The 26377-nt window shown below is 34.1% G+C and overlaps 5 protein-coding genes across 10 annotated transcripts; 2 read left to right on the top strand and 3 right to left on the bottom strand.

Moving 5' to 3' along the window:
* The first annotated feature begins 361 nt into the window (after nucleotides 1-361).
* On the top strand, nucleotides 362-2471 carry LOC110609429 (COBRA-like protein 4). The gene is made up of 6 exons (XM_043954009.1): nucleotides 362-534; nucleotides 620-699; nucleotides 831-1287; nucleotides 1390-1537; nucleotides 1630-1907; nucleotides 1989-2471. The coding sequence occupies exons 1-6, from the start codon at nucleotides 480-482 to the stop codon at nucleotides 2273-2275; spliced, it is 1305 nt and encodes a 434-aa protein (XP_043809944.1). The 5' UTR covers nucleotides 362-479; the 3' UTR covers nucleotides 2276-2471.
* A 171-nt stretch (nucleotides 2472-2642) lies between these two features.
* LOC110609428 (COBRA-like protein 1) lies at nucleotides 2643-7107 on the bottom strand. Of its 4 annotated transcripts, none has more exons than XM_021748996.2 (6): nucleotides 6706-7100; nucleotides 5648-5750; nucleotides 4584-5040; nucleotides 4125-4284; nucleotides 3682-3959; nucleotides 2643-3283 (listed from the first exon to the last, which is right to left on the bottom strand). In XM_021748996.2, the coding sequence occupies exons 2-6, from the start codon at nucleotides 5672-5674 to the stop codon at nucleotides 2991-2993; spliced, it is 1215 nt and encodes a 404-aa protein (XP_021604688.1). In that variant the 5' UTR covers nucleotides 5675-5750; nucleotides 6706-7100; the 3' UTR covers nucleotides 2643-2990. The 4 variants fall into 4 exon arrangements, with proteins under 4 accessions (XP_021604688.1, XP_021604687.1, XP_043809942.1 ...); XM_021748995.2 differs by having other exon boundaries at nucleotides 5648-5727; nucleotides 6706-7099; XM_043954007.1 differs by lacking the exon at nucleotides 6706-7100 and adding an exon at nucleotides 6487-6693 and having other exon boundaries at nucleotides 5648-5727.
* Nucleotides 7108-9845: 2738 nt separating this feature from the next.
* Nucleotides 9846-16798, top strand: LOC110604198 (solute carrier family 25 member 44). Of its 3 annotated transcripts, none has more exons than XM_043954004.1 (6): nucleotides 9846-10154; nucleotides 11695-12076; nucleotides 12298-12494; nucleotides 13009-13153; nucleotides 13814-13967; nucleotides 14793-15432. In XM_043954004.1, the coding sequence occupies exons 1-6, from the start codon at nucleotides 10096-10098 to the stop codon at nucleotides 14969-14971; spliced, it is 1116 nt and encodes a 371-aa protein (XP_043809939.1). In that variant the 5' UTR covers nucleotides 9846-10095; the 3' UTR covers nucleotides 14972-15432. The 3 variants fall into 3 exon arrangements, with proteins under 3 accessions (XP_043809939.1, XP_043809941.1, XP_021598027.1); XM_043954006.1 differs by lacking the exon at nucleotides 14793-15432 and adding an exon at nucleotides 16185-16798 and having other exon boundaries at nucleotides 9847-10154; XM_021742335.2 differs by lacking the exon at nucleotides 14793-15432 and adding an exon at nucleotides 14322-14753 and having other exon boundaries at nucleotides 9848-10154.
* A 588-nt stretch (nucleotides 16799-17386) lies between these two features.
* LOC110603424 (uncharacterized protein C9orf85 homolog) lies at nucleotides 17387-19839 on the bottom strand. Its single transcript, XM_021741157.2, has 7 exons — nucleotides 19679-19839; nucleotides 19465-19586; nucleotides 19271-19323; nucleotides 19092-19155; nucleotides 18916-18958; nucleotides 18762-18809; nucleotides 17387-17864 (listed from the first exon to the last, which is right to left on the bottom strand). Exons 1-7 carry the CDS (start codon nucleotides 19757-19759, stop codon nucleotides 17604-17606), a joined length of 672 nt encoding a protein of 223 aa, XP_021596849.1. The 5' UTR covers nucleotides 19760-19839; the 3' UTR covers nucleotides 17387-17603.
* A 1321-nt stretch (nucleotides 19840-21160) lies between these two features.
* LOC110606994 (receptor-like protein kinase FERONIA) lies at nucleotides 21161-23981 on the bottom strand. The gene has a single exon (XM_021746036.2). The coding sequence runs from the start codon at nucleotides 23876-23878 to the stop codon at nucleotides 21326-21328; it is 2553 nt and encodes an 850-aa protein (XP_021601728.1). The 5' UTR covers nucleotides 23879-23981; the 3' UTR covers nucleotides 21161-21325.
* Nucleotides 23982-26377: the final 2396 nt, after the last annotated feature.

The raw sequence follows: 26377 nt of genomic DNA, 5'->3' as shown, positions 1-26377 counted from the left end.
TCCAATCATGCCATGTAATATCAAATCCTTTTCTTAACCTTCATATGGTGGGATATAAGCTTAATATCAATCTTCATGGTTAATCATTTTTCTAAAACAGGAATTTCTGCAAATTTCTTTAATGCCTGCACAGTGCAAATGGCATGTGCTGTTGTGACAACAAAACCTGTCACAGTCAGCAGGATGCAGGACCGTTGGAACATCATGCTCAAACAAACTCTTCAAGTTTCTCCCGCCACTTCTCACCTAAACGTTGCTTTACGATATGGAAAGTGAAAGACACTGAATTCAAGTTCAGAGACAGCCTTCTTTTTATTTATAATCCCGACATGTAAAATATTTAACCACCGGTAGTTCAGCCACCTCCTAATATATACTGGCTAGGCTAGGCTGCCCGTCGCCACAACTTAAAAGTTCAGGACTCTCATCTCTGCAAATTCCTGAACCCAATTCGCGGAATTTGCATCAGCATTGCCTTCATGACATTCTTCGTCACCTCAGCCTTCTTCTTTCTGGTTCTTTTTTCCTGTGCAGGTGAAGTGTGTTCCTTGGATTTGTTATAGTTTGATTTTGTTTATTGGTGTTGATTGAATTTCTTGATTTTGGGTTGTGATTATAGCTGCATATGATCCCTTGGATCCGACTGGTAATATCACCATCAGATGGGACATCATGGCTTGGACTGCAGATGGCTACACGGTGAGTAGAGTGATCTGCTTCTGGATACACCTATCTATTGATTGGTGCTTGTCTGCAGATGCACGAACTAATAATCTTTGTTTCATTAAAATTCTCTGAGTGGTGGTGGTTCGGTTACAAATATTTTCCAGGCTACGGTGACGCTGAACAATTTCCAAACTTTCCGGCACATCATGAACCCTGGATGGACTATAGGCTGGGCATGGAAGAAGAAAGAAATCATCTGGTCCGTGATTGGAGCTCAAGCTACTGAACAAGGCGACTGCTCCAAGTTCAAAGGGAACATTCCTCACTGCTGCAAGCGAAATCCTGCAGTTGTGGACTTGATGCCTAATGCTCCATATAACCAACAATTCGCCAATTGCTGCAAAGGTGGAGTGCTGTCAGCATGGGGCCAAGATTCTGCAGCTTCTGTCTCCCAGTTCCAGATTACTGTTGGCTTAGCGGGCACTTCAAATAAGACCGTTAAACTTCCCAAAAATTTCACCTTGCTCGGTCCAGGACCTGGATACACTTGTGGCCCTGCAAAGCTTGTGCCTTCCACCAAATTTCTCACTCCTGACGGACGTCGAAGAACTCAGGCCCTGAGTAAGTTTCTGTACTTCGTTGATCCTTTGTCCTCTTCTTGATTCAGTTTCAGATCATTATGTCTTTGTTGTTGATTTTAGCCTGAACGTACTCTATATGCAGTGACATGGAACGTGACCTGCACATATTCACAATTCCTGGCTAGGAAATATCCAAGTTGTTGCGTCTCTTTCTCATCCTTCTACAATCAAGAAATCACTCCCTGCCCTACCTGTGCTTGTGGTTGCCAAAATAATAACACTTGTGTCAAGTAAGCTGCCATATTCTCATGAACTTGACTTAAAATAACTCTGATGATGAAAGATCTCGACAAGCTCTCATCGAATTAACATGTCGCTGCAGTCGTGATTCCAACATTCTTAAAGTGGTGGAAGCAAACATTTCAAAAAGGGAAAACACCTCACTTCTGCAATGCACACACCATATGTGCCCAATTCGAGTTCACTGGCATGTGAAGGTCAATTATAAGGAGTACTGGCGTGTGAAGCTTGCAATAGTAAATTTCAACTACAGGATGAACTACTCGCTGTGGTCACTCGTGATCCAGCATCCGAATCTCAACAATGTAACCCAAGTCTTTAGCTTCAATTACCAGCCGCTCATTCCCTACGAGTCAATAAGTGAGTGTCAGGAAATTCTATCCTGGGTTATCCTGTGTGAAATAAGATTTTCGATTAACACGCCTGTTATGTTACATGCAGATGACACAGGGTTGTTCTACGGCACGAAATATTACAATGATGTGTTAATGCAAGCAGGACCTTTAGGAAATGTTCAGTCAGAAGTGCTACTGCAGAAGGATTTGAACACCTTCACTTTCAAGCAGGGATGGGCATTTCCTCGGAAAGTCTACTTCAATGGCGATGAGTGCATGCTGCCTCCACCTGATACATACCCTTTTCTGCCAAATTCTGGCCATGGATTCCCGGTCTCATTCTTTTCATTAATTTCTACACTGTTTTCCTTGTTTTATGTCTTTATTTGGTAATTTTTGTTAGTTTGAAGGTCTAGTGCTGAATGTTTTTTGAAGCAGGGGAATCCGCTGATGAAAAAACACACACAAAAAAAAAACTATGGGAGCACAGACACTTGAACTCCAAAATCATCGACAGAAATTGAACTGTTTTTGTAATTATTAATATGAAAATGGAACTGGCATACCATACTAGAAATTATAGAATATTCCAGTAATTCCATGAAAGCACATTTCAGGCAACTTCTAGAATCTCTCTAGCGTACTGTGTGTATACATTTTCACTTGCGAAAAAATTAATTTTCTTAGAATTCTCAAAGATAGAATCACTCTTTTCGAGTATCGGGTCACATGCAATGACAGCATTAAATAATTTTCCATCTGGCATAACCGCCTAAACTAACAGTGTCAAATGATTGCTTATTCCTCCTTGCTATTCCAAAGAACATTAAGAAAATTAAGACAAAAAACTAACGGCCTCTCCGAAAGGTTATTTCTATTTACCCTAATTTAGTTACATCATAATTGACTTCTTGGAAACTTTACATAGATGAGAAGGTACAGCAGAGAAAGTGAGACAACAGCAACCAGTGACAAAATGGCAGCAAACACTTAAATTCATCTGCAACTCCTAAAATGCTGGAAGCACTAACAAATTAACTTTCCAATTGCCTTAATGCTGAGGTCAAAATTTGAATATCATGGTGCTTTGCAGTGTACATTGCAAAGCTTATAGATATCCATGTAAGATTGCCAATGCAGAAAACAGAGTAACTGTTAGCACAAGGGCTGAGACATGCTTGCGGGAACTGGCATTTGGCAACCATGGATAAGCATCTGGAGGTGGCATGACGCAATTGTCACCATTGAAATAGATTCTTCTAGGGAAAGCCCAACCCTTCTCAAATGTAAAAGTTGCCTTATCCTTTTGGAAAAGCAGTTCTGACTGAACATTACCAGCAGGGCCAGCTTGCATGAGCAAATCATTGTAGTACTGAATTCCCCATAGCATGGCTGTATCATCTGTTGGAAACGACAATATGATGAGTGTTCATATACTTTAAAGAGAGAAACCCTTGCATCCATTTTCAGATGAAAATAAAAGAGTGGAGATATTTCCGTATGCAATATGCACTCTAAACCATTTTCAGATTATCGCATTGCATGTCAAATTCATGACTGCACTAAACCAGCCAAATGATCATGAACCAATCCAATCACTTTGTTCATGTAATCAGTCCCTGTTCCTATTGGATGAAATGCAATGAACAGAAGGAATGCAATCTGTTTAAATCATTAGTTCCTTGCTCAATCCACAAAAATAAGTGGTAAAAGGAACCTACATTCGTTCCTATTCTATCCATGACATGAGATACATAAAAAAGAAAAGTAAAGAAGAGCAACCAAAAGGAAGATCTTACTTATAACTGAATATGGAGTCAACCCCTTATAGTTAAAGCTGAAAATCCGCGTCAGATTGTTAAAGTTTGGGTGTTGGACAACCAGGTTCCATTGTGAATAGTTCATATTGAAATTGAAATTTGTAATTGTGACCTTAACCCGCCAGTACTCTCTGTAGTTAAGTTTAACATGCCAATGAATCCTGACTGGACACATATGACTTGTGCATTGGACAAGAGGTGCAAGACTGTTTTTCCCTGAGTTGGAAACAACTGAAGCTAAATGTGGTGCATTTGGACTGCAAAGTGAAAAACAACAGAAGAACTGTAAGCAACAAAGGTATTTTGTGTACATGAATATACACATATGCATTTAAATAAACATCATACACTTACACTATCACCAATGAACCTAAACCTAGAAGAAAGAAGAATGTGTTTCCAATGAGCATTAGCAAACTTACTCTACACAATCTCCTGATGAAATATTGTTGCCTTGGCAGCCACAGGCACATTTTGGGCAGGGCACTATCGTATCATTGTAGAAAGATGAGAGTGAAACACAGCAAGTAGGGGTCTTTTGAGCCAGGAATTGCGAATATGTGCATGTAACGTTCCATGTCACTGCAGTGAAAAGATCAGAAGTCACTTACACCATCTCCATGCATACAGATTCCCAATTAAATAGGAAATGCAGAAATCATTTCGGAAAACATCTCCACAGCATATAACTTTTTGCTTAGTGTTTTCTAAATAACAACATATCAAGAAATGAAACTTCTGCACCACAAATAACACTGGGCTATGTCAAATTTGAGAAATAAGCATATTTATGAGAAATTAAGTTGTGCATTAATGCGAGATTTGGGTTATTTGAAGAAAGACTGCATAAATGTAACTATAATATTCTTTTGTTGACTTACTCAAAGCTTGAGTAACTCTCCTTTTATCACTTGTAAAAAATTTACTAGGTTTGACAATTTTTGCTGCGCTGCACGTATAACCAGGTCCCGGAGCCTTGAGAGTGAAGTTTTTAGGCAACCTGACTGTCTTGTTGGTTGTTCCAGCTGCACCTACACTAAGCTGGAATGCACTTACTGCTTTGGATGGATCTTGCACCAATGAGCTGATTACACCCCCTTTGCAGCAATTTGCAATCTGCTGGTTGTAAGGAGTTCCTGGCAATAAATCCACTACTGTTGGTCTTTTCTTACAGCAATGTGGAACGTTTCCTTTGAATTTTGAACAGTCACCCTGCTCTGTTGTTTGACCTCCCACCATGCTCCATATTACCTCCTTCTTTGCCCATGTCCATCCTAATGTCCATCCTGGTGCTTGAATGTGACGATATTGCTGGAAGTTGAAGATTGAAACAACAGCCTATCCATTCAACAGAAATGTTAATTGATTTTGACCATGCTGAACAAATAACAGACGCCAGTAAATGCTGCTTAATTGAAAATTTCTGCACCATTGTCCAAATGATAATCAAATTTAGATAAATATAGCAGGAGAACACCTCAATGATGTGCCTGGATATATAACTATAAAAATTAGTTTTATAACCACAACTAAGGCTAACGATTCTCAAGAAACTCTTTTGAATTCAAATAAAAAGCTAACTAGAAAGATGAACAGAAGGACCGATTTTACTACTGAATAAAATAAACAAAGTTCTTGAAGAAATTGATAATTAACTGATAACTCTTAAGAGAAAACATTCAGAATCTTGTTACTCCCTTCGGGTAGCTATGTTACATGGCCCAGGCAACATGACAGCTCATTATCAATGACAAGAAATGAAACATAAGTTGCACTAAAGACAAATGCAAAATTTCTACAATTTGTAAACATGTGATGAACCAATTATATTTGTTGAACAGTAAAATGTTGTATTATTTGATACTGGACCTTTGTCCTCATGCCTAATATAAATTTTCCATCACTAGTTATAATAATTGTAGTAATAATAATAACTAAAACTTACAACATAGCCATCAGGCGTCCAGCTCATAATATCCCATTTGATTGTGATATTCCCATTTGGGTCAAGAGCATCATAGGCCTCTGAACAGACAGACAACCAGCAACTTGTATCAGAAAAAATAATGAGTCTGAGTAATGCGAAATTAAACAAAAAAATTATTATGTAGTGATAAATACATCTTCAAATAGCAAATAGGTCAAAGAACTCAGAAGTTGAATATCACAGCCGTTTAACAGATAGAATGGCCAAGAGATTATATTATAAATAATTTCTTCCTGGAGTACCATTACATCAACTGCCAATGATGAAGAACTCCCTTCAGATGAATATTACTAAACCTAAGGATGTGCTGTTTGCTTTTAGCTTTACTGTTTATTGATGTTGGACACTTGTAATTAAGATTTCAACAATACAATTAAATGTAAAAATAAGATACAAGCATTCATGTAGAATGAGAAATTGAAGTTCTCAGACAAATCCATTCCAATCATCATTCGCAGAAGGAAAAAGTAACAATCCTATCAACAAGACTTCAGCCATTTAAACGGCTAGCAAATCCTTAAGTGAGTTACTTTATCTCATTCAGGAAGGAAACAAAAAATATCAACGTACTTAAATTTCCAAATTGTCTTTTTCCTTGACGCATTCAGGTTTGAGTGCTGTAAACCAAAAACAAACTCTAATTTGACATCATCGGCAAACCATTTTAAAAGCATTCAAGGTAACCAAAAAAAAAAAAACAAAGACAAAAGGTCGAGCTTCCAACGAAAATCCATTATTATATACACCAAAAAGAGACGAAATCAAGAATAGCTTAAGTTTTTAGACAGATTAGAAACCTCATCTCTTCGCTCATCAATTCAAGGGAAAACATTTCCAAATTCATCATCATCAAAATCTGAACAATCGCCATTTTGAAAAAACGAAACAAGTCGTGAAAAGAACCAAACCCATTGACATCATAAAAAAGCCAAACAAAGATTCCACATTTTAAGAGATTGAACAAAGAGACAAGGAATAAAAACAAAAAGAAACAGAGAAAGAAAGGCTTTGCTAACCTGTTGGAGTGAAGGAGGTGGAAGAAAACAGAAAAAGCAGCAGAAAGGAAAATTGATAAAGCATTCTCATAATGGGAGAGAAGAGAAAGAGCGTTTCTTGGCACAGAATGGGCTTGTGTTTTAGATTGTCCTGCGTTCTTGGTAGGCTAAATTAAAGATCTTTATGGCAAAAAAGACCAAGATAGAAAGTAAAGAACACGGTGGTGGAGATGACTGACTGGCTCTTTGCTAATGCTAGCTCACACTCACACATAGGCCGAGATGCCAAGAAAACCGAAAAAGTCAGTTTAAGCACTTAAAATGTGGACTTTAAGGATTTAAAGCCCACTCTTGAAATCTTTTAAAACACATCTTACAGAACAAGACACACGGATGCCATTGCTTTCATCATAAAGAAAGCTTGGAAAAATATTAATATTCTGGATTAATCTGTTAAAATTTCGATTTGCGGACAGTTGTTTTGTGGGGGTGATGATAGATAATGACAGCCCAGTTGAGTTGTGGTACTTTCTGGAGGAGGAAAAGTGCGCGCTACACGCAATGTCATTTGCTTACTTGGAGTTGGTGGTGGGGTGCATAATGCTTGGTGCTGGTTTGTCTGTCGTTTATTAAAGTGATACGTCCTGTTATTTTAGTCCTCTTTTTCTGTAAATACAAATATGCAATGCCAACTTCACTTCACTCAGCCGTGTTGAATCTCTTTTTTTTTTTTTTTTTTTAAGGATTAAAACTTTCCAAGAGTAATAATAAAGGTGAAGAATGGAGCAAATGCCATGATAGGTTTGAAGAAAGTTGATAAAATGACAAGTAAAACAGAGAAAGACTAGTCGTGCAAGTTTGAACGCAATTAGCTTCTACATGCAATACCAAGTATTTGAAGGAGATGGACGCTTTCGCTTTTGGCGTTGTTTAAAATGGAAAGACTCTGTGCTTCATGACTTCTTGCTTTGTGCAGAAGTAGAATACGCGTTTCGTGCGTCGTGTGAAAGCTAAACGGGTTCACACTACTGTCACTTTAGTAATTGTTAATTATATTGTAAATTTGGATTTTTTTTTTATCTTTTTATAAATTGCAAATATAATATGAGATTATTCAAAAAACACACTCAAATTAAAAGTTTCAAAATTTTGAAATATTAAAAATTTATCTCTTTTATATTATTGTTTTGCTAAATTGATATTAAATTTTAATTTAATTGAAATATAAAGAAAATAAAAAATTGAACTTCTTAAATTTATTTAATAAAAAATAATAAAATTAAGCTTCTTGAGTTTTTATCTAGAAAAATAAATAAAGAAATTTACCTTAAAAATTTTTCTTTTATGATATATTGTGCTTAAATTGTAATTTTTTTTTATCTAAACAATAAGTTGGAAAATTAATTAAATTAAACATCCCAATAATTACAGAGATGAAATTAAATATTTAATAATAATTTATTAAATTGATAAGAAATCTTAGACTACTTAGCCCTTATAAAATTTTAATACCTCATTTTTTGTAATGCATGCATGGATGACTTTCTGCAAATCTAAAATTAATTAGAGTTATTTTTAAAGTTTTAAAAAGTTTAAAACTCAGGTTATTCATTCATTTTACAGTTAAATATTTTATTATTTAATTTTTATAATTTTAAAAATTTTATTAACCGATTTTTTAAAATTTTAAAATATTTATTAATTAATCATTCGATATCAAGAATATTTTAAAATATAAAAAATGTTTTAATATATTTTTAAAATTAAAAAATTAATTTTATTTAAAAAAAATTAATAAATTTTTTATACCATATAAATTAAACAGTAACTTAACTTTCTCTTTATTAAATTTAGTTATGAATTTATTAAATTTTAAGCTATTATTTTTTAATTCATTATCATAAAATTTATCTTTTTATTTCCAAGTAGGAAGAAACAAAATTTATCGTCTTTACAAACATAAAATAACAATTCTTAATGTGGGTTTATTAAATAAATGAATGAATAATGTCTCAATGGATTTTTATGTAATATTTTTAAAAATAAGGGATGTGTTAGTAAATTAAAAATGAACGACTTCTAAAATAGAAATACAATCGAAATAAATTAACTATAACTTAATTGTAGACTTTAATAAATAAAATGATTAAAAAATTAATTAAAAAAATAACATTAACTAATCTCAAACACATAATAAAAAAGGAAAGGAGTTAATAAATTAGGAATATGCTATAACAAATTAGGATAAGTTATTCTAAAAAAAATAAAAGTTAATTATTTGATTAAAAAATTAAAATGGAATAATAAAAATAAAATAGGTAAAATAGGTGCTTCAATAATGTCTCAATAGGCTTTCTTTGTTTTATGAAAATTATTTTTTTTATATTTTTTAATATTTAAGGTATTTAAAAAATTTAATTAATAAAAAATTTTTTAATAAAAAAGTAAGCAGAGAAAGTTATTTTTTATATTTTGAAATCAATATTAAAATTTCTATAAATAAATTTATTAATAATTTTTATTTTTTAAAGTAAAATTAAGTAATGAAAAAAAGTTATTTTATTGAAAAATATTTTTTATAAGAAATATTTTTTAAATATAAATTATTTTTTATAAATAAATGGGAGTTAATCTTTTATAACTTATTTTTTAATAATAAATTTATATAAAAAAATTTTAAAATATGAAAAATAATTTTTTTTTATTTTTAAAGATGAAGTTATTTTTTAAAAAATAATTTAACTTTTTAATTAAAAAATATTTTTTATTAATTAAAAATTTTAAATAATCCAAACGCTAGACAATACGAGAAATCAATAAAACAAACAGCCTAAGTATGATCCAAAAGCAACAGGGTTAAAATGAGGTTGCAATGGCGTGTGTTTTGGCATGATTGTTGAAATTACTATTGGGGATTTTTTTAGTGAAATGCATTTCATGGAATTTTAAAAAAAGTTAGAAAATATCTTTTAAATATATAAATTAAAAATGATTTAAAATTAAATCAATTATAAAAACATTAAAATTAAAATGAAAAACATTTTCACTTTAACTAACGAGAGTCTCCCGTCAAAACTGTACTGCCCTCATGGCTCATGCACATGCATTAGCGGCGTCTGCTAAAAAAAATATTAATTATAAATTTCGAAATTAAAAAAAAGAAAAAAGGAATAGAAAACCAAAGTTCGGAGAAACGTTTTCGCTCCAAGATAGGTGAAATACAGAAGCCTAAGAACTCTCATTCCTTCCTGACAATTCAAACAAATATTCCATTTGACAAACACCGCACGCCATATTTTCAATTTTTCTTCCGGTTTTTATACCTTTTCCAGGACAAATGCATTCTTAGATTTTATTTTATTTTTCTTTTCTTGATTTGTCTTCCTACACTCTATTCGATTCTCGTGGTCAATGGACGCATCTAATGCCCGGGTTCACTCATTTTCCCAGACCGAGATTAATTGGGACAAGTATGTATTTCTATTTTTTAATTTAATTTTGATCCTTTATGTTCTGTTAATTTCCATTTTCTTGATGATTCGTCGAATATTGTCTTCTTTTGCGCTTTCATCCATTTTCATGAATTTGGGGGCTTTCTTTTATGACTATTATTTGTGTGGTTTGTTTGGTGAGGCGTAAAATTGAGGACAAGAAAGGGGAAATTCATTTTCCATTAATTACCTAATATTTGTTCATTTCTAGGTCATTTGCGACTTTTTTGCTTTGAGCTATTATTCAACAGTAACTGAAGTATTTTTTTTCCGTTTTCCTAAACAAGCTTAAGCTGAGAAGCTTTTTTGCATTAAAAAAACGGCCTCTATTGACTATTTTGTTGCGAAATCATGTTTCTATCTCAACTGCTTAGGATCAATCGTAAACCTGTTATCTTAGAAAACAAAGAGAAACAATAAAAGCAGATATAGAAAGAGATATATAAACGAAATGATATTTTCTGCAAAAGGGGAGAGGGCAATTTCACATATGGCTGTTCATGTGTACCATTGAGCTTTTTGGTTAATGAAAGAGGAAAGAGGATGCTGATTGACATGCATTTCAAATAATAATGCAAATGAGAACAATCAGGCGTTGGAATTTGAAATTGGATCCATTGCACATTGTGATGCTAAATTTTGTTTGCCCAATAATGTGAATGATGATAATCACCATATACATATATAACCTTCTTCTGTTAGAGTGGCATATTATGAGATAAGATACTGTCAAGTACGATATGAGGTGATTAAATTTCTATGTTATGCTTCCTGTTTGGGATGTATCACGCCTACAATTTTACGAGGAAGTAATGGAGTAGACAACTTAAAGAAAACAGCTGTAAGAGTTTGACCCAATCATCACTATTATGATGTCAAAAGTTAAAAATAACAATTACAACCAAAAGAAGAAAATAAATGCAAAACTTTTCCTCACTACCTTTGCTAATTGTCATGTTTATTTTTGGGTTTTGTTGTATATGGAATATCTTCACACTGTTGTTTTGCTTCTACTTGAGCAAACTTCTGCGATGCATATAGTGGCATCTCTCGTAGTTTATTCAAATTCATTTGAATGAACTTCTCTACATTCAAATATTGCACTCATGTATTACATTTGTACATTTAAACATAAGCTGAAACTTCATGTTAGCTAATCCTAACTTCTTAAGAATGTTACAAAATGTTATTGTTGTACCAAGAGAATATGTTTATTGCATAAAAACTACTTATCAGAAAAAGAAAAAACAAAAAGAATAAGACTTACTAGGATTTTTACCTTGTGAACACATGCTGGAGGTTAAGAAGGTAACTCTTCATCAAAATGATTGAGCATTTTTTTATTCTCTCTTTCTAGTAATGCCAATTTCAGCTATTCCTTACTTTTGTGGTCATCTTGGTTGTCCCTGTAGTGGACGCTTTTATTGACACCTATGGCCATTGGTTGTTCTTTCTTGTCTTACTGTGAATTCTTTATCTGCATTGTTCACATGCTTGTTATTTTCACCTGTCCTTGCAGGCTTGATAAGACTAAGTTTTATGTTGTTGGGGCTGGTATCTTTACTGGGATTACAGTGGCTTTGTATCCAGTTTCTGTTGTAAAAACCAGGCTTCAGGTGGCTACAAAGGATACTGTTGAAAGAAATGCATTTTCTGTTGTCAGAGGTATACTGAAAACAGATGGGATTCCTGGTCTCTACAGAGGCTTTGGTACTGTCATTACTGGTGCAATTCCTGCTAGGATTATTTTTCTTACTGCATTGGAGACCACAAAAGTGGCAGCTTTCAAGATGGTTGAACCATTTAAGCTATCTGAGCCTGTGCAAGCAGCTGCAGCAAATGGTATTGCTGGCATGACAGCATCCCTTTTTTCTCAAGCTGTGTTTGTGCCAATTGATGTGGTATGTGTTTCAAGTTATCTTGTGGGCTTTGGGGCATTCATCCCATTTTGAAGCTATTTTTGTTTTATTTTCTAATTATGCTTCATTCCTGCAACCCCCCCCCCCCCCCACCCTCTTCCCCCTTTTCATTTCTTTTCCATAAGAAACTAAAAACTAGGGGAAACTGATGCTGAATTTTTTGGAGCAATTTTGTTGAATTTCACTGTAATGGCTATGTTCAGGTTAGCCAAAAGCTGATGGTACAAGGATATTCTGGCCATGCAAAATATAATGGGGGTCTGGATGTTGCTAGGAAAATTATTAAATCTGATGGTGTCAGAGGATTATACAGGGGGTTTGGTCTATCTGTTATGACTTATTCTCCATCTAGTGCAGTATGGTGGGCAAGTTATGGTTCAAGTCAACGTGTCATTTGGAGGTGAGACATTGTTGCTTTTATTTTCAATAACGTTACGTTACTGCAGAACCAGTTATTTTAGGAGCCTGTCCATGCTGGAAGGCCTCACTCTCATGCTTTCCTTAAAATTGCGTTCTCTTCACCACATTTTTTCTTTTTCTTTTCTTTTTTTATTTTTTGGTGTGTGTGTGTGTGGAGGGGGGGGGGCTTCAGTGAAATTTTGCTGAAAGGCATGGGTAATTCACTTCAAATATTCACATAATACAAACTGAGCATTCCTGTAATGGTTAAAACAGGAAGAATTGGAAGGTTATGACTTTAGGAATCTAATTGTATAACCAGCCACATATTATTGACTTATATAATCACCAGGAGGCTATGCAACATGCATAGAAGTTTAAAGGCTAATTGAGGAGTCACTGTGGTTGACAAGCCTATGAACTTCATATACATCTTATACTTTTTCACAATTGTTTGTGTAAGTTTTCTATTTTGCCGTCCAATTCCTCAGCAATACAATGATTCTTTTTGACAGCCTCTTGGGCCATGGTACTGACCGTAAGGGAACCACTCCTAGCCAGTTGACGATAATGTTAGTTCAGGGTACTGGAGGAATTATTGCAGGAGCAACAGCATCTTGTGTTACAACCCCATTGGATACTATCAAGACTCGCTTACAGGTACTATTCAAACTATTTAACATTAAACTATCGTCTCCTTTTGATTTTTATTTTTGTTTTTTCCTTGTCCATTAATGACCTCTCTACCTTATGTCTTGGTGAGCGTGAGCATGAATTCAATGTAATCCTTTGACTCCTTATATGACTACTTATTCAACTATGAATTTGATAATTGAATCATTTCTCTCTTTAAAATTTTGCCCACCAACCCATGAAAGGGGAAAAAAGGAGAGAAGAGTTTATGAAAGTTTTAATCAAAATGCACCTCGAATATGAGAAAAGATATTTCAATTTGGTTCTTATGAAATCTGCAGAAAATCCTTACATTCTCACTACTTATATATGTTTTAATTGTATTCTTTTTTCATAGAGAGAGAGAAGATTGCTAATATCATATTATGGTTATCGTTTTTTCAAGGATAAGCTTGTATGTGTCATGGTTTGATTAATATTGTCAGGGTAAGCTTTGATGCAACAATAAGAGTGTCTTCAAGGTCACAATTTCAAACCACTGATATAACCACCTTGGAAATGCAAGGGGAATGTTGCATGCCACTTACCTTCTCTGCTTCTGGCTTTGTAATTGTGATGGCCTTGGGCTCTGAGCCTTTAGTGTCATTGTAGTTGTGTTTCTGTTAATATACTGTTTCAACTTTGTAGGTGATGGGACAAGAAAGGAAAAGCTCTGCAAGACAAGTTGTTAAGAACTTGATTAAGGATGATGGTTGGGGAGGTTTATATAGAGGGTTTGGTCCGAGATTTTTCAGCATGTCAGCATGGGGAACGTCAATGATATTAGCCTATGAATATTTGAGTAAGGACATTTCCATCTTTTACTATCATTTTGATATGTCAGTGGCTTGCAACTTCATTTGGTGTCCAAATATCGATTATGGTGTTTAATTTACTTTATCAAGCTATACACATAAACTGCATGACGTTGTTTGTGACTGTGTGGGTTACCGTTCTAGTGCATATGGGATCTAATATCACCCTGCTAATAAAGCTTTTATCTTCTCCTTGTAGCATGCCGCTTTGATTTTTTCCCCCCTAATTTTTGGATCTGTTGGCTTGAATTAGTTTACTTTGCTTTTCATGTGATTTTGCTTGTTTAACTGTTTATATATCTACTACCCATCTAAGAACCTTTCTATTTTGGTCTATTCAGAGCGATTATGTGCAAAAGATGCATAGATGTGATGTTGCTACTCTTCTGGCTCCACAAGAATTGCTTCTTGCCATGTGAGTGGCAAAGATTAGGACTGGAATTGACCATTTTCAACTTATTCTGTATTAGAATAGACAGTTGCAAGAATTACTTAAACTCATCCTTGAAGTAGAATTGCAGATATTGCAGTTTTGGCATTAACTGGGGATTCACCCTCGTGGTTATACATCTGAATAATGAACAATTTTTTTTTGTAGGCCTCTTCGACATGGCCAAAATTCTTTCAAGCATAGATTTTATTCTTTCCCTTTTTTGGGTTCTCTTTAGTTTAAATTTGAATCAATTAGAGCTTGTCACTGTTGTATTTATTTCAATTCGTTTAGCAATTGTATCCTTATAACCAAGAAAGTTAGATGTGATATTTTGTCTTTATTTCTTATATTTTGGATACTTGTATTTTAATTATTGCAGATTTGGATATCAATCATTTTTCGGAAATGGTACTGTGGAAGAAAAATCATTGTAAAATTTTGGTTCTCTGGTTCATGACAACGTTGTCTGCGTGGCTAGTAGCATTGGTAGTGAAGAACTCAACTTATTTACTGCATAGGAACCTCGGTTCCCTAAAGTACGAAGTAATTTACATTTGAAAAATGGCCAAAAGTTCAAAGAAACATCGAATCATTGTTCTTTATTTTATTTATTTATTTCTTTTTCTAATACCGTGGTAACGAGACTGGTTATGTTTGAATCAAGGAGGTGAAGGGGCCGTTTCTTTGCACAGAATCGCTATGTATAATCAGTAAATTCATCTCCTAATTGGCTTTTCTAGAACAGCCGAGAAGAAGAGCTCATCTGCGAGTTTATCTTTCTTTGGTACGACTCTCCATAGTAGCTTCCTGTAGCTTAGCCTTGCAAACTCGTCCAAATACAGCTTCATATCCTCTTTCTTACAGAAGAAACGATCCACCCAAAGAAGACCCTTGGGTCGAAGGACTCTGTCCCAATCGAATAACACAAACTGGAGGAGTTTCATATCAATCCACCCATCCAAGAAGAGAGTAGAATGAACAATGTCTAGTGTGTTATCAAAGAAGGGCAATCTTGATCCGATGGATAGATACAGAGGCAACAGGCCTCTTAGTGCAATCACTTCACTAAAAGGGGCACCTAAATTCAAGGTTGCTGATGCAATAGTCACATTCCTTTCCCTCATAAGCGCAGCAAATGTGCCTGTTGTGGGGCTAAAATCGAGTCCAATACGAATCTCACCTGGCTTTAATCCTAGAACTTCATCAATAATGAACTCGGCTGAAACAGAGGCATTTGTTGGGATTTGCCATCCTCCTTTTGAAAGATTGAAACAATCTGCACATTTGAAGAAGCCTCTTCTGTCCACTGTTTCATTAGAAACCAGGCAAGAATACCTTTTGCATTTATAATGGCTCCACAAGATGTTATCATCACTAGGTTGAGCCCACAGAGAGGAGTTTACAGGAAATGGCTTGGTGTACTTTGGAGGAGCTCTTGATAGGCATCTCCTTCTTGGCAGCGGGTCACACCCACTGGCAAGAAGCTTTTGAGCCAAGTCCCAGTCATCTGGGCACATCGCATACATTTTGTAATTCATGAAGCGATCTATGGTCGTAGGCATATGAGCACAAGCTAGTCCAATGGAAGGACTAATTGCATCCACTCCAAGAAAAATTTTCTTTCCACTTTGCCTATTTGGTTTTGGTGAGGTATAGCTGTGAAGCTCACCTGAATTGAAAACCTTCACACCCATTGATCTTTCTTGATGTTCACTTTCCTCTGGTTCACTAAAATCTTCATCAACATTGCTTATTTCATTATCATTTGCAGGAGCATTGCTGGACACACTTGATAGGCTATCAGCAAGCTTGTCCAAGGACACAGCTATGCGAAGAACCTGATCAGAAAATTTTGCTACTGTTTTTGAATCTGAACTTCCATCATGCAGCTGCTCTAGCAAAACTCCCAGCTGTGCCTGCAAATTAGAAACTTGGCTGTGAATTGAGTAAGGCAAACGAATTAAGCCAGAGGAGATGTTTGTGGTCTTGGTGGTGAAAATGAAGAGAGGATAAGAGAAACTGGAACTCAAAATGACAATTGTGAGGAGGCTAATGATCAAGAAAATACATAGCATTGCAAGAAGGCTTTTGGAAAGGCATTTTAAAGATCTTGAGGTGTTATGCTTCTGCATTTGCTTTTTCGGAGATGGGTTCTTTTCCTGAGAAACTATCCTCGAGTATCTGCTACTGTTTTTTTCCATTTCTGAGCTATTTTGACTTTTGCCAATAAATTCGGATCCTTATATTTTCTTTATGCAGATTTAATCTTCCCTAGATTCTTAATTTTATATTTTAACCATTTTTATTTTGCCTTGGAAATGCAAACATCTTAGTGAGGCAAGTTTAACTAATATTTCATGGCTTTCAAAACGAAGCCTTCATATCTACTTCTCTTTCGCTTCTTCTCTGACTAATTTCCGCCCTAAAAATAAGCCATCAAATGAGTTATTAAAAAAATACTGGAACCACGTGATCACCATGGAAAGTTCATTCCTATTGTCCAGACTCTCATTAATTGTGGAATAAACCATCAGAAGCCCACTTTCGTGAGACGGATGAATCCCGGATACGAAGGCCAACTCTCCAGAAATAACCATTTCACTCCCAATCTTTCCAATGAGCAACAATATCAGATTCCTTGTCTTGTAGCAATTCTATTCTACAGGAAAAGGACCCCAAAAAATTTCACGAGCAAAAAAAGAATGACAAATTGATAAAGAATCTAAATATGGCCCAGTCCTATAAAAAATAATTAAACATTTGTGAGCAGACCAGTGCAGAATTATCGATGTAAGATCAACATCAAAAACAACAAGGATGCTAAATGGGCGCTTGCTAGTAATCAAAATTTTCAGTATTAGTTGTCGAGGATGTTCTTCCCCTAGGAATAGGACTGCCCAAAGTTCAAAGAGAAAAAAAAAAGAACAAAGAAAAAAGAAAAGAAAAAACAACAAATGCTGAGAGAGCAAAACAGAGGGCAATATCTTCGCATGAAGATTCACTAAATTACTTTTAGCTTCAATTGGAAAAGCGAAAAAGCCTGAAATAAGGGATAAAGTCAATGAATGTCTCCAGGTAGGTATAATCATTTGCACATCAACAAAAACTGAAGCAAATAATTCATGTTTCCATGTCTCCACTAGTAGACATCCCACAGACTAAATCAGTTCATGGGGAATTTGCGAAGCATCTACCCATCTTCACCTTTGCACTCATCTTCATCTTTAATTTTATCAACATCTTGAGCTTCACCGGTCTCACCATCATCATCATCTTCCTCTTCTTCTTCTTCACCACTATGATCAAGATCATTATGACCATTAAGATCACGATTAAGTCCTCTGCTTTTCGCTGCATATTCTTCAAGTGATGCAGAGGGAAACAAATCCCCGACCTTGTTCCCTTCATTTGTTACATTTTTTTCTGAACTCTTTATTTTACCTTTGTTCATCTGATGCAATAAACAGGATCAACACTAAGCAATGTTATAAATGAAAGCCCAAGGAATACTGAAGGGAAAGTACAAATGCTGCAAAAGCACTTTCAGGCAAAAATCACAAGGAATCCAAAATTTCAGTTTATTACAGAAGCTTCTATATATATTCAGTATTTGCTATAAGAATATACATGCAGATAAACTGATCTAGCACAATAAGAATAAACAAAAGAAGACATATCTTAGTGTGAAACTAAATGATGAAGGATTAATAGGAAAAATATCAATAATTATAAAGTGCTCTGAAGCAAATTGATTATTTTACATCACTGTTCGTACAACATTAGAACTTCCCACAGGCCACAGGACAAGTAGAAACCTAGAAGAGCTGTCATAGGAGCAGGACCAAAGTGACAAGGGTAGTAGCTGAATAAGAAACGTATCCTACCAACTTGGCCATTACTATTTCAAACATTAGAATTTATATCTACTTGACCATTTCTATAAGAATTCAAGTTGATGGCAACTGTAAGAAGTAGGTCAATCAAATCTCATGCCATATAAAACGTTTAGTATGCATTCCACATAGATGCACATTTCTTTTCAATTTCTATTAACTCATTACATTGTATTTATTTGTGTTCTTATAAAACAATTTCAGATGGAGTTAGATAAACTCATTAAGTTTAAATTGTTCAAGTTACATACAAAAATAAGTGAGATAAACAAAGAGTTCTATCCTACAGAAAGAAACTGTCTTCTGATGACTTCCTTTCCAACAAGCCTTTTCCCATTTATGAAATTTATTCAAAGAAACAAAGCAACAGACAATTAAAAGGTTGTTATTCCCTAAACAGAGAAAGTTAAACCTATACGTTCAATTGCATATGGGCATTAGCCCAAGAAGCTTACAGCACGTAGGAGAGTCCTTCGATCCCTTTCTCTAGCATTCTTAATAGCCTGCAATTTATCCACCACAAACTCAAAAATCTCCAACTAAAAAGCCAACCTAAACGTTCAAATGCACATACAAATTGCACAAGACAGCCAAAACAGACAATCGTACCTCCTCAAGCATCTTTTGCTCAGCTTCAACTTCAGCAGAGTCTCTACAATTAAAAAGCAGAACACGTTTTAACTTCTATTCACAATTCAACATGAAAATTCAGAAATGCACATCACCATCCAAATCCAGACACCAGCAAACTCTGTAACCCCAAAGTTAAGCAAAATCAACCAAACCTTCCGATTATCTGGTTGACGCGGCAACAACACTTTGCGCAAACATTTTGCTCCTTCGCACAAGCTAAACCGACGACCCAATAGATAAAATTAATTTTTGTTTTAAAAAGAGATACTGAATTATAAACTAAAAGTTGAACAATAAAGAGGAGGGGGTGGGGGGGAGAAGAAAGACCAACCAGAACATAAATTATGGTAAGCTTGACGGACTGCACGTTTCGAGCATCGTTGACTGTTAAGTGTTAACATATCAAATCAAAGACTGATTTTTCAAGTAATATATAACTTAGCAGATTGTGAAAGAACTTCTCTGCTCTTTCATTACTTCCAAGAATCAAGAGCAGTACTTGCAATAAAAGAAAAACCATATTACCATTTGGCAGGCTCAGAAAGCGGCTTGTATTTCCCGTAACGGCGTTTCCAATCTATCTGATCTTTACAGCGAGTGCACACCCCAGTGATCTCCGATAATGGTCTGAGCTTCCCTCCAACTTCCTACTTTTGTATCGAATTGCGTTACTAAATTTCAATTTTGATGTCATTTTAATTCGGATTCTGGAAGTAAGGAATTGGTTGTTTAGTGTTACCGTTTCGTTGATTTTGTGGCCGGCGTTGGGCTTCCATGCGTACTGGTTTTGGTGCTTCGGCGGACCTTGCCTCTTGCTCATCTTCCCGCGCCGCTGCCTGCACCAGCTCAGGTTCTTGAGCCCCTAATAAACCTAACCTGTCTAATTACTATTTCTTACCGCACATATTTACCATTTACCATTCGGTGAAAAAGGTGTTTACCGGTAGATCAAACCATTGATATTTGGTCAATTCTGCATTTTAATCCTTTTTGTTCTTTCCTCTGACTGAATTATTTTTTCTTTTAAAAGTCCTTACCAATGTGTAATTATAAGAAAATCTAAGGGATTAAATACTCGTTTTACTTTTTTGAAATCAATAATCCTTTAACTTAAGAAAACTTAAAAGCTGAATTATAAATATTTTTAATAGAAAAATTAAAGTGTGAGAATTTGTAAATTTAGGGATTATATAAGTTAATGTTCTTTTTGTAAAAATTTAAATTTAAATTCTTTCATTTGGCAACTAAAATATTTTGTTGTAGCAAGTTTGATTTTATGAGTTTTTTTTAGTAAAGTTAAAAGGAAGTTTTTGTATATAAAACAAGAAATATATTTATTTCTAAATGTGCATATGTCTTAACTTTATAAGATATATTTTTGCTTATAAAACATGTATTGCAACTAAAAATAAAATGAGAACTTTCTATAAATGAATGTTGGCAATATAAAAGATAAAAAAGAATTTATATTTATATTTTTTAATTTTAATTTTTGATGGAAGATGGAATTTGATATTTGTTACTTTTTCCATTTCTTTTTTTTTAATTATTTTTATCTATTTTTTTAAATGGAAATTAAGATAGTAGAACCTGAGATCTTTATGATTTATTCAGATACACTTATCACCAGACTAAATTTATGAATGCATTTCTATCTAGGTTTAAATATCTATTTTCAAAACTTTCTAAATTTTCTATTTTTTTATTTTAACTATAATATCATATCTCTTTTCAATTTTTCAACACTTCCAAAAGACAAATAAAATTTATTTTAAATTATTTGAATTTATTGTTAACCTAATTATTATTACATGAATAACTTGAATTTTGTTTAGTTTTATATATTTTAATTAATAATTTATATAAAATATATTTTCATTAATAATTTACATTTAAAAAATTTAATACTAATTTTTATGAACATTACTATATATATATATATATAATGTCTAGCTGAACCTGCATATATATAATAGGTTAGAAAAAATTAAAATATTAATCACATTATTATTTATTATAAAAAAATATTAAAAATACAGTCAAAAATTTAATTTGGTGGTAAGTATATTTGAGTAAATCTGAGAGGTTTCGAATTCTACTCCCTCGATTTTCGATTCCCATTGAGAAAAAAAAAAAATGGACACATAATAGATATGATTAGAAGTGAGTGTAATACTCCATGCTCAAATATAAGATAGTATCATAGAAAGTAGCATGAGGATTACAAAATTTTATCTCATATATATATAATTAATGATGTATACAATGATTTTATTATAACAATCAACCCTATAATCAATAAACAATATATCTAATCACCGTATATAAACGATTACATTCCTAAATTTGCTAATTCATCGACCCTCCAGATCTCCCTTTCTCAGGATCATTTACTCCTACCAATGCTAACTGTGCTCCTTGAACCTGATACTGGTCCACCTGAATGTGTGAATAGCTCATCATCGTTAGTGGTAGTCTCTTCTTGTGTTACTAATGACCCTATCTGGCTCTCACTCACAACATCACCCGCATTATCAATTTTCTCAGCGGTTTCTTGAAGCTGCAAGGCAAATTCAAGGCTCCATACCACATCACCCATCGTTGGTCTTTCAATTGCTTTATCTTTCAAGCAACAATCAGCAATCTCTCCGAACTTGTTTAAAGAGACAGCTGCTATATCACCCTTCAACTGTGGGTCAATAATCTGATCAAGGCCTCCTCTGCGGTAACATTTTCGTGCCCAGTCAACCAAAATCACTTCTTCTTTTGGTAGGTGTGAGATCACTGGTGGCCGGGCGCATAGTACTTCAAACAACACCACCCCAAATGAGTACACATCTGATTTCTCAGTAAGCTGTTGCCTGCGATAGTATTCTGGATCAAGATACCCAAAACTACCTCTAACAACAGTGCTGACATGTGTTTGGTCTTCACCAGTGGGACCTGTTTTTGACAAGCCAAAATCCGAAACCTTGGCAACCCAATTCTTGTCTAATAGTATGTTTGAAGACTTCACATCACGGTGGATGATGCAATGCTTTGCACCCGTATGAAGATAGTGCAACCCTCTCGCCGCACCAATACATATCTGTAGTCTTTGCTTCCATGGGAGAGGAGGGTTCTTTGTTTTGTACAGATGATTTTGAAGGTTGCCATGCGGTATGTACTCGTATATAAGTATCATCTCACCTTGATCATCACAGTATCCAATCAAAGACACAAGATGAAGGTGGCGGAGCTTGGACAACATTTCGATCTCTGTGTGGAACTCGCGAATCCCCTGCTTCGAATATGAAGCTAGTCGTTTTATCGCAACTGGAATGGATCCACTATCAATGTAGCCTTTGTACACAGTACCAAATCCCCCTGAACCAATAACAGTTTGATCATCAAAATTTCTGGTAGATGCTCTGATCTCGGCTATCGTGAATTTGCGACAAATATCAGTAGGCAGTGACAGAGCAATTGTGGCAGAGCTAGATGTGTAAGAGAATAGGAGCATGGAAGACTTGTCCTTGGCTTTCGATTTTGGTCGGTAGACAGAGAAACATAAGATTAGAGTGATAGCAAATAGCACACTTACTACAGATCCGACAATAACCACAACATGAGATGGCTCTTTCCTCTTCGTCCTCCCCACCAACATTGGGTGCTGCTCTGGCGGTGCAGGGACGGTCAGTCGTTCAGGGTTTGGTCCAGCGAGATTACCATCTGAATTGTTAAGCTTGAATATCTCTAGACCGTTCAAGATAGCATCAGCACATGTAGGATTTGAATGCATATTGGGATGTAGAGCGAGCCATAAATCCTGGTTGCTGGGGCTTCCCTTCGGGACCGCAACGACATAGTCTTTATGTACCGGAATATCCCTACCGCCGCTCCAGAAAAATACATCAGCTTCTTCTTCAGCTGTCATATTATTGATGAATATGAAAAACACCCGTTGGTCTATACCAGTAATAACATCCTCAGTCTCACAGAAATGTAGCCTGACAAGGTAATTGAACCCGGAATCAACAGGGAAGTGCCAAGTGAGGTTGTAATTCAGATTAATGAGAGGTTCAGGACCCATGGAGCGTTTAGTAATGTAAACATTAGGTGGTGCAGAGTATGCGGGAGTATCCTTGGTGTACTTTATCGTCACATCATCACGCCACTTATGAACAAGCCCAGATCCACCAAAGATGTATTCGGAATCATCACGCCATGTCCGAAACATCCCTGTATCATTTACGTCTTGACCTCCAACATTTAGCCTGATAACAGTTTCCAGAGAGGTGGTGTTATCTAACTGAAAGAAAATATTTGAATTTACAAGTGTATAAGGATTATCCATATCCCTTGTATAGAGGCCATCTGGTGCAGAAACTATTTCTATGCCATTAATGAAGGCAAAGGAGTTTAGAGACGGATTAAATGTCAATTTAAGCTCTTGATCTTCCCACACAGTGACTATGAATTCCTTGAAGAGGTAGGGACCTGCTTGGGTTTTAGCAGAAACAGCCAGATATGCACTGAAGTTGCTAAGTAGAGTATAATCATTTGCAGTGACGGTGAAGAAAGACGCCGACGTGCTGAGACCTGAGTATGCATCCGGATAGAAGTAGAGACGGATAAATTTTGTACCAGGCAAGACAGGGAAAGTGCAGGTGAGTTTGGAATGAATTATTCTGGCTGTCATATAGGGTACGCGGTCGATGGACTGATCTTGTTGAGAGGCTTCAGAAGCTGGAGATGTTTGTGAGTTGAAGGGGCAGAACTTAGAATGAGCATCACCATTCCAACGCCTGCCATCTCCTGATGCATCATCAGATGACGCACCACAGTTGATGAGTATCAAATCAGAAGGAGTGTAAGGTGGAGGATTTTGTGCTAATGTGGTTACGAAGATGAAATCGAGGAGAGGAAGCAGGCGGAGAAGGATGGTGATGATCAGCATAGCGGCAAAAGTTGGCAAAAGACGAAAGGTTCCTGTGCATGACTAGATTATATACACATATTTTCTTTTTCATCTTTAATTTGATAAGATGACCAATCGTGAAGAATCATACTCGGTCGCAATTTGATTAATTGATGTTAAAAATATTGACATGCATATTAAAAAAATAATAATAATCATCCTATCGCATACGTAAATTACATTTACTTATTGAAAATGTTACTTAGTATTACAATTTCATAATATATACTCTAAATTATGCAATTATACATTACGACGATACATTCATATATTAATCTTATATTATTTTAAACTTATAGTATAATTTTATATTATATTATATACAATTATAATTACAGTCACATGATTCGCTTAGTTTTCTCTTTGTGACATCCAACAAACACCAGCGTTTTTCTGAATTACAAAAGATGTCCGTGACAATTTGCTTTAAGTGACTGAGAGTGGAATCCTTTTTTTTTTTTTTTAAGAAAATATAAATAAAAAACTGGATTAATTAGGTTGTTGAATTGAACTACTTTCTTTTGCCGACTGCTTTGACTACCTTTTGTAAAGAAGACCGAGCCCCTTCTTTACGTTTATAATTTTATTTATTTATTTATTTTAATAGATAAAATATTTGTGAAAGTGAAATCACCAGCTTAGTCCGGTGGTGGCTAATGTATTTGAATAAAAAAATTTCAAATTTTTTTTTTTTAATTGTTGATCTCTATTTCGCAAAAAGTCAATGAATTTTTTATTTCTATTTTAAAAAAAATTGTGGGTGAAATTTAAATTACTTGGATATGTTTATGAAAAAATATCTATATATATATAACACATTAAAAGAATTTACTTTTGCCTTCTTTATTTGTCAGTTTCGGCCCTCCATCATTGCAAATTTAATTTTACTGGCCGAGTAAAATCAGCTTAACCACAAGAATTAATCAGGTGAGGTTACATTTAATCTTATCAGATATAATTCATTTTATAATAAAAAAATTTTAATAAATTTTAATAAAATCATATAAAATGTTCTCTTATTTTAAAATTAGAAAATTTTAATTAAAAAAATTAAATTCTTTCATCTAAATAAAAAAATTAATTAAATTAAATTCTATTTGAAATTAAACTTATTATTATTTTTTGAATTAAGTATATATTTTATGTCTATTCTATATATATATATATATATATATATATAATAATTAATTTTTGTTTTGTTCTTTTATGACGTTAAATTTGTTCTTTCATTCCTGTTTCATTCATTTATTTGCTTGTAGAGAAATAAGTTAAAATAATCAAAACTGAGTAGTGTTTAATACTGTTTTTAAAATTTATTTTAAAACTCTTTAAAATTAAACAGATTTTTTTGAAATTTAATTTTTAAAATTAAAATAATAAAATTTTATCTCTAATTTATAATTTAACAGAAAATATAAGAAAGAGAGAGCGAATAAAATAAAAAAAAAGGAAATTGTTTTCTCTTAAAAAATAGAGGCTATTTATAAAAAAAAATGGCCGTTATAAGCGGTTATAAAAATCTTTACATAATAAAATCATAACGGTCAGATTTAATATTAGATATTTTTTTTAAACCGGAGGTTTAATATTAAATTTAAATATCAAATCTACAATAACAAAAAAAAAATTTATAATCACAAAATTTTTAACGAATATATAATCTTTAACCATTATAAAATCTTTAATAACCGTAAAATTTGTTGAAATCTAAATTAATTTTATAAGATTTGCATCATTTGTTTTTTAATTTCCTTTTAACTTCAACATTGTAAAGTATTGGGATAATAATTGCTTAAAATTTTCAAATTTAACACTCGACTAATTACACCATTATATGGATGCATGGTTTGGATACTAATGAAATTGAAATAATAAGAAACTGAATAAACATTAATAATTTTCATATAATCATTCTTCATTCAGGAGTACAGAGCAAAGGTGGAAAAAGAAAAGCATAATTAAGAGGAAGAGTCGTGTTCTCTGACATCGATCCCTTCATTATTTAAAGCGCAACTTTAATTTGCATACAATATTATAAGCAGAGAATTGGAGAAATAAGCACAAAATCAGGCAGCACGTACGTTGTTCTTCTCCTTCAGCTTCTACATCTAACGTAATAAGTGCATCTGCTCTTAACAGTAGCAAAGGCTTTGAGGCAGTTACCATACAACTTTTCATTACAGAAAGGCTGTGGTTGCAGAGTAATGTAAAAGATATACCTGGGGTTATTTAAAACAAGCTTTTGATGAATCTCTTCTTCTTTAATGGATACATCATTCCATGAAATGTTTCTGTTAGTGTCAAGAAGAGCCGCCCAGGTTCTTGTTAAGCCTGTGCTGCATAATAAAATCACCATAATAGCTACAGATAATGTGAAGCATCCTCTCTTCGATGCACCAATATTAGTTGCCATTTTTGTGTTTGATTATATGTCCAACTTAACAGGACTGACTTCAACTATTAATATGGTAGGCGCTA

This window comes from Manihot esculenta, chromosome 2, assembly GCF_001659605.2.
Source record: "Manihot esculenta cultivar AM560-2 chromosome 2, M.esculenta_v8, whole genome shotgun sequence".
Lineage (NCBI taxonomy): Eukaryota > Viridiplantae > Streptophyta > Magnoliopsida > Malpighiales > Euphorbiaceae > Manihot > Manihot esculenta.
Note: the sequence above shows the minus strand (reverse complement) of the source record. Positions and strands in the feature narration are given on the sequence as shown.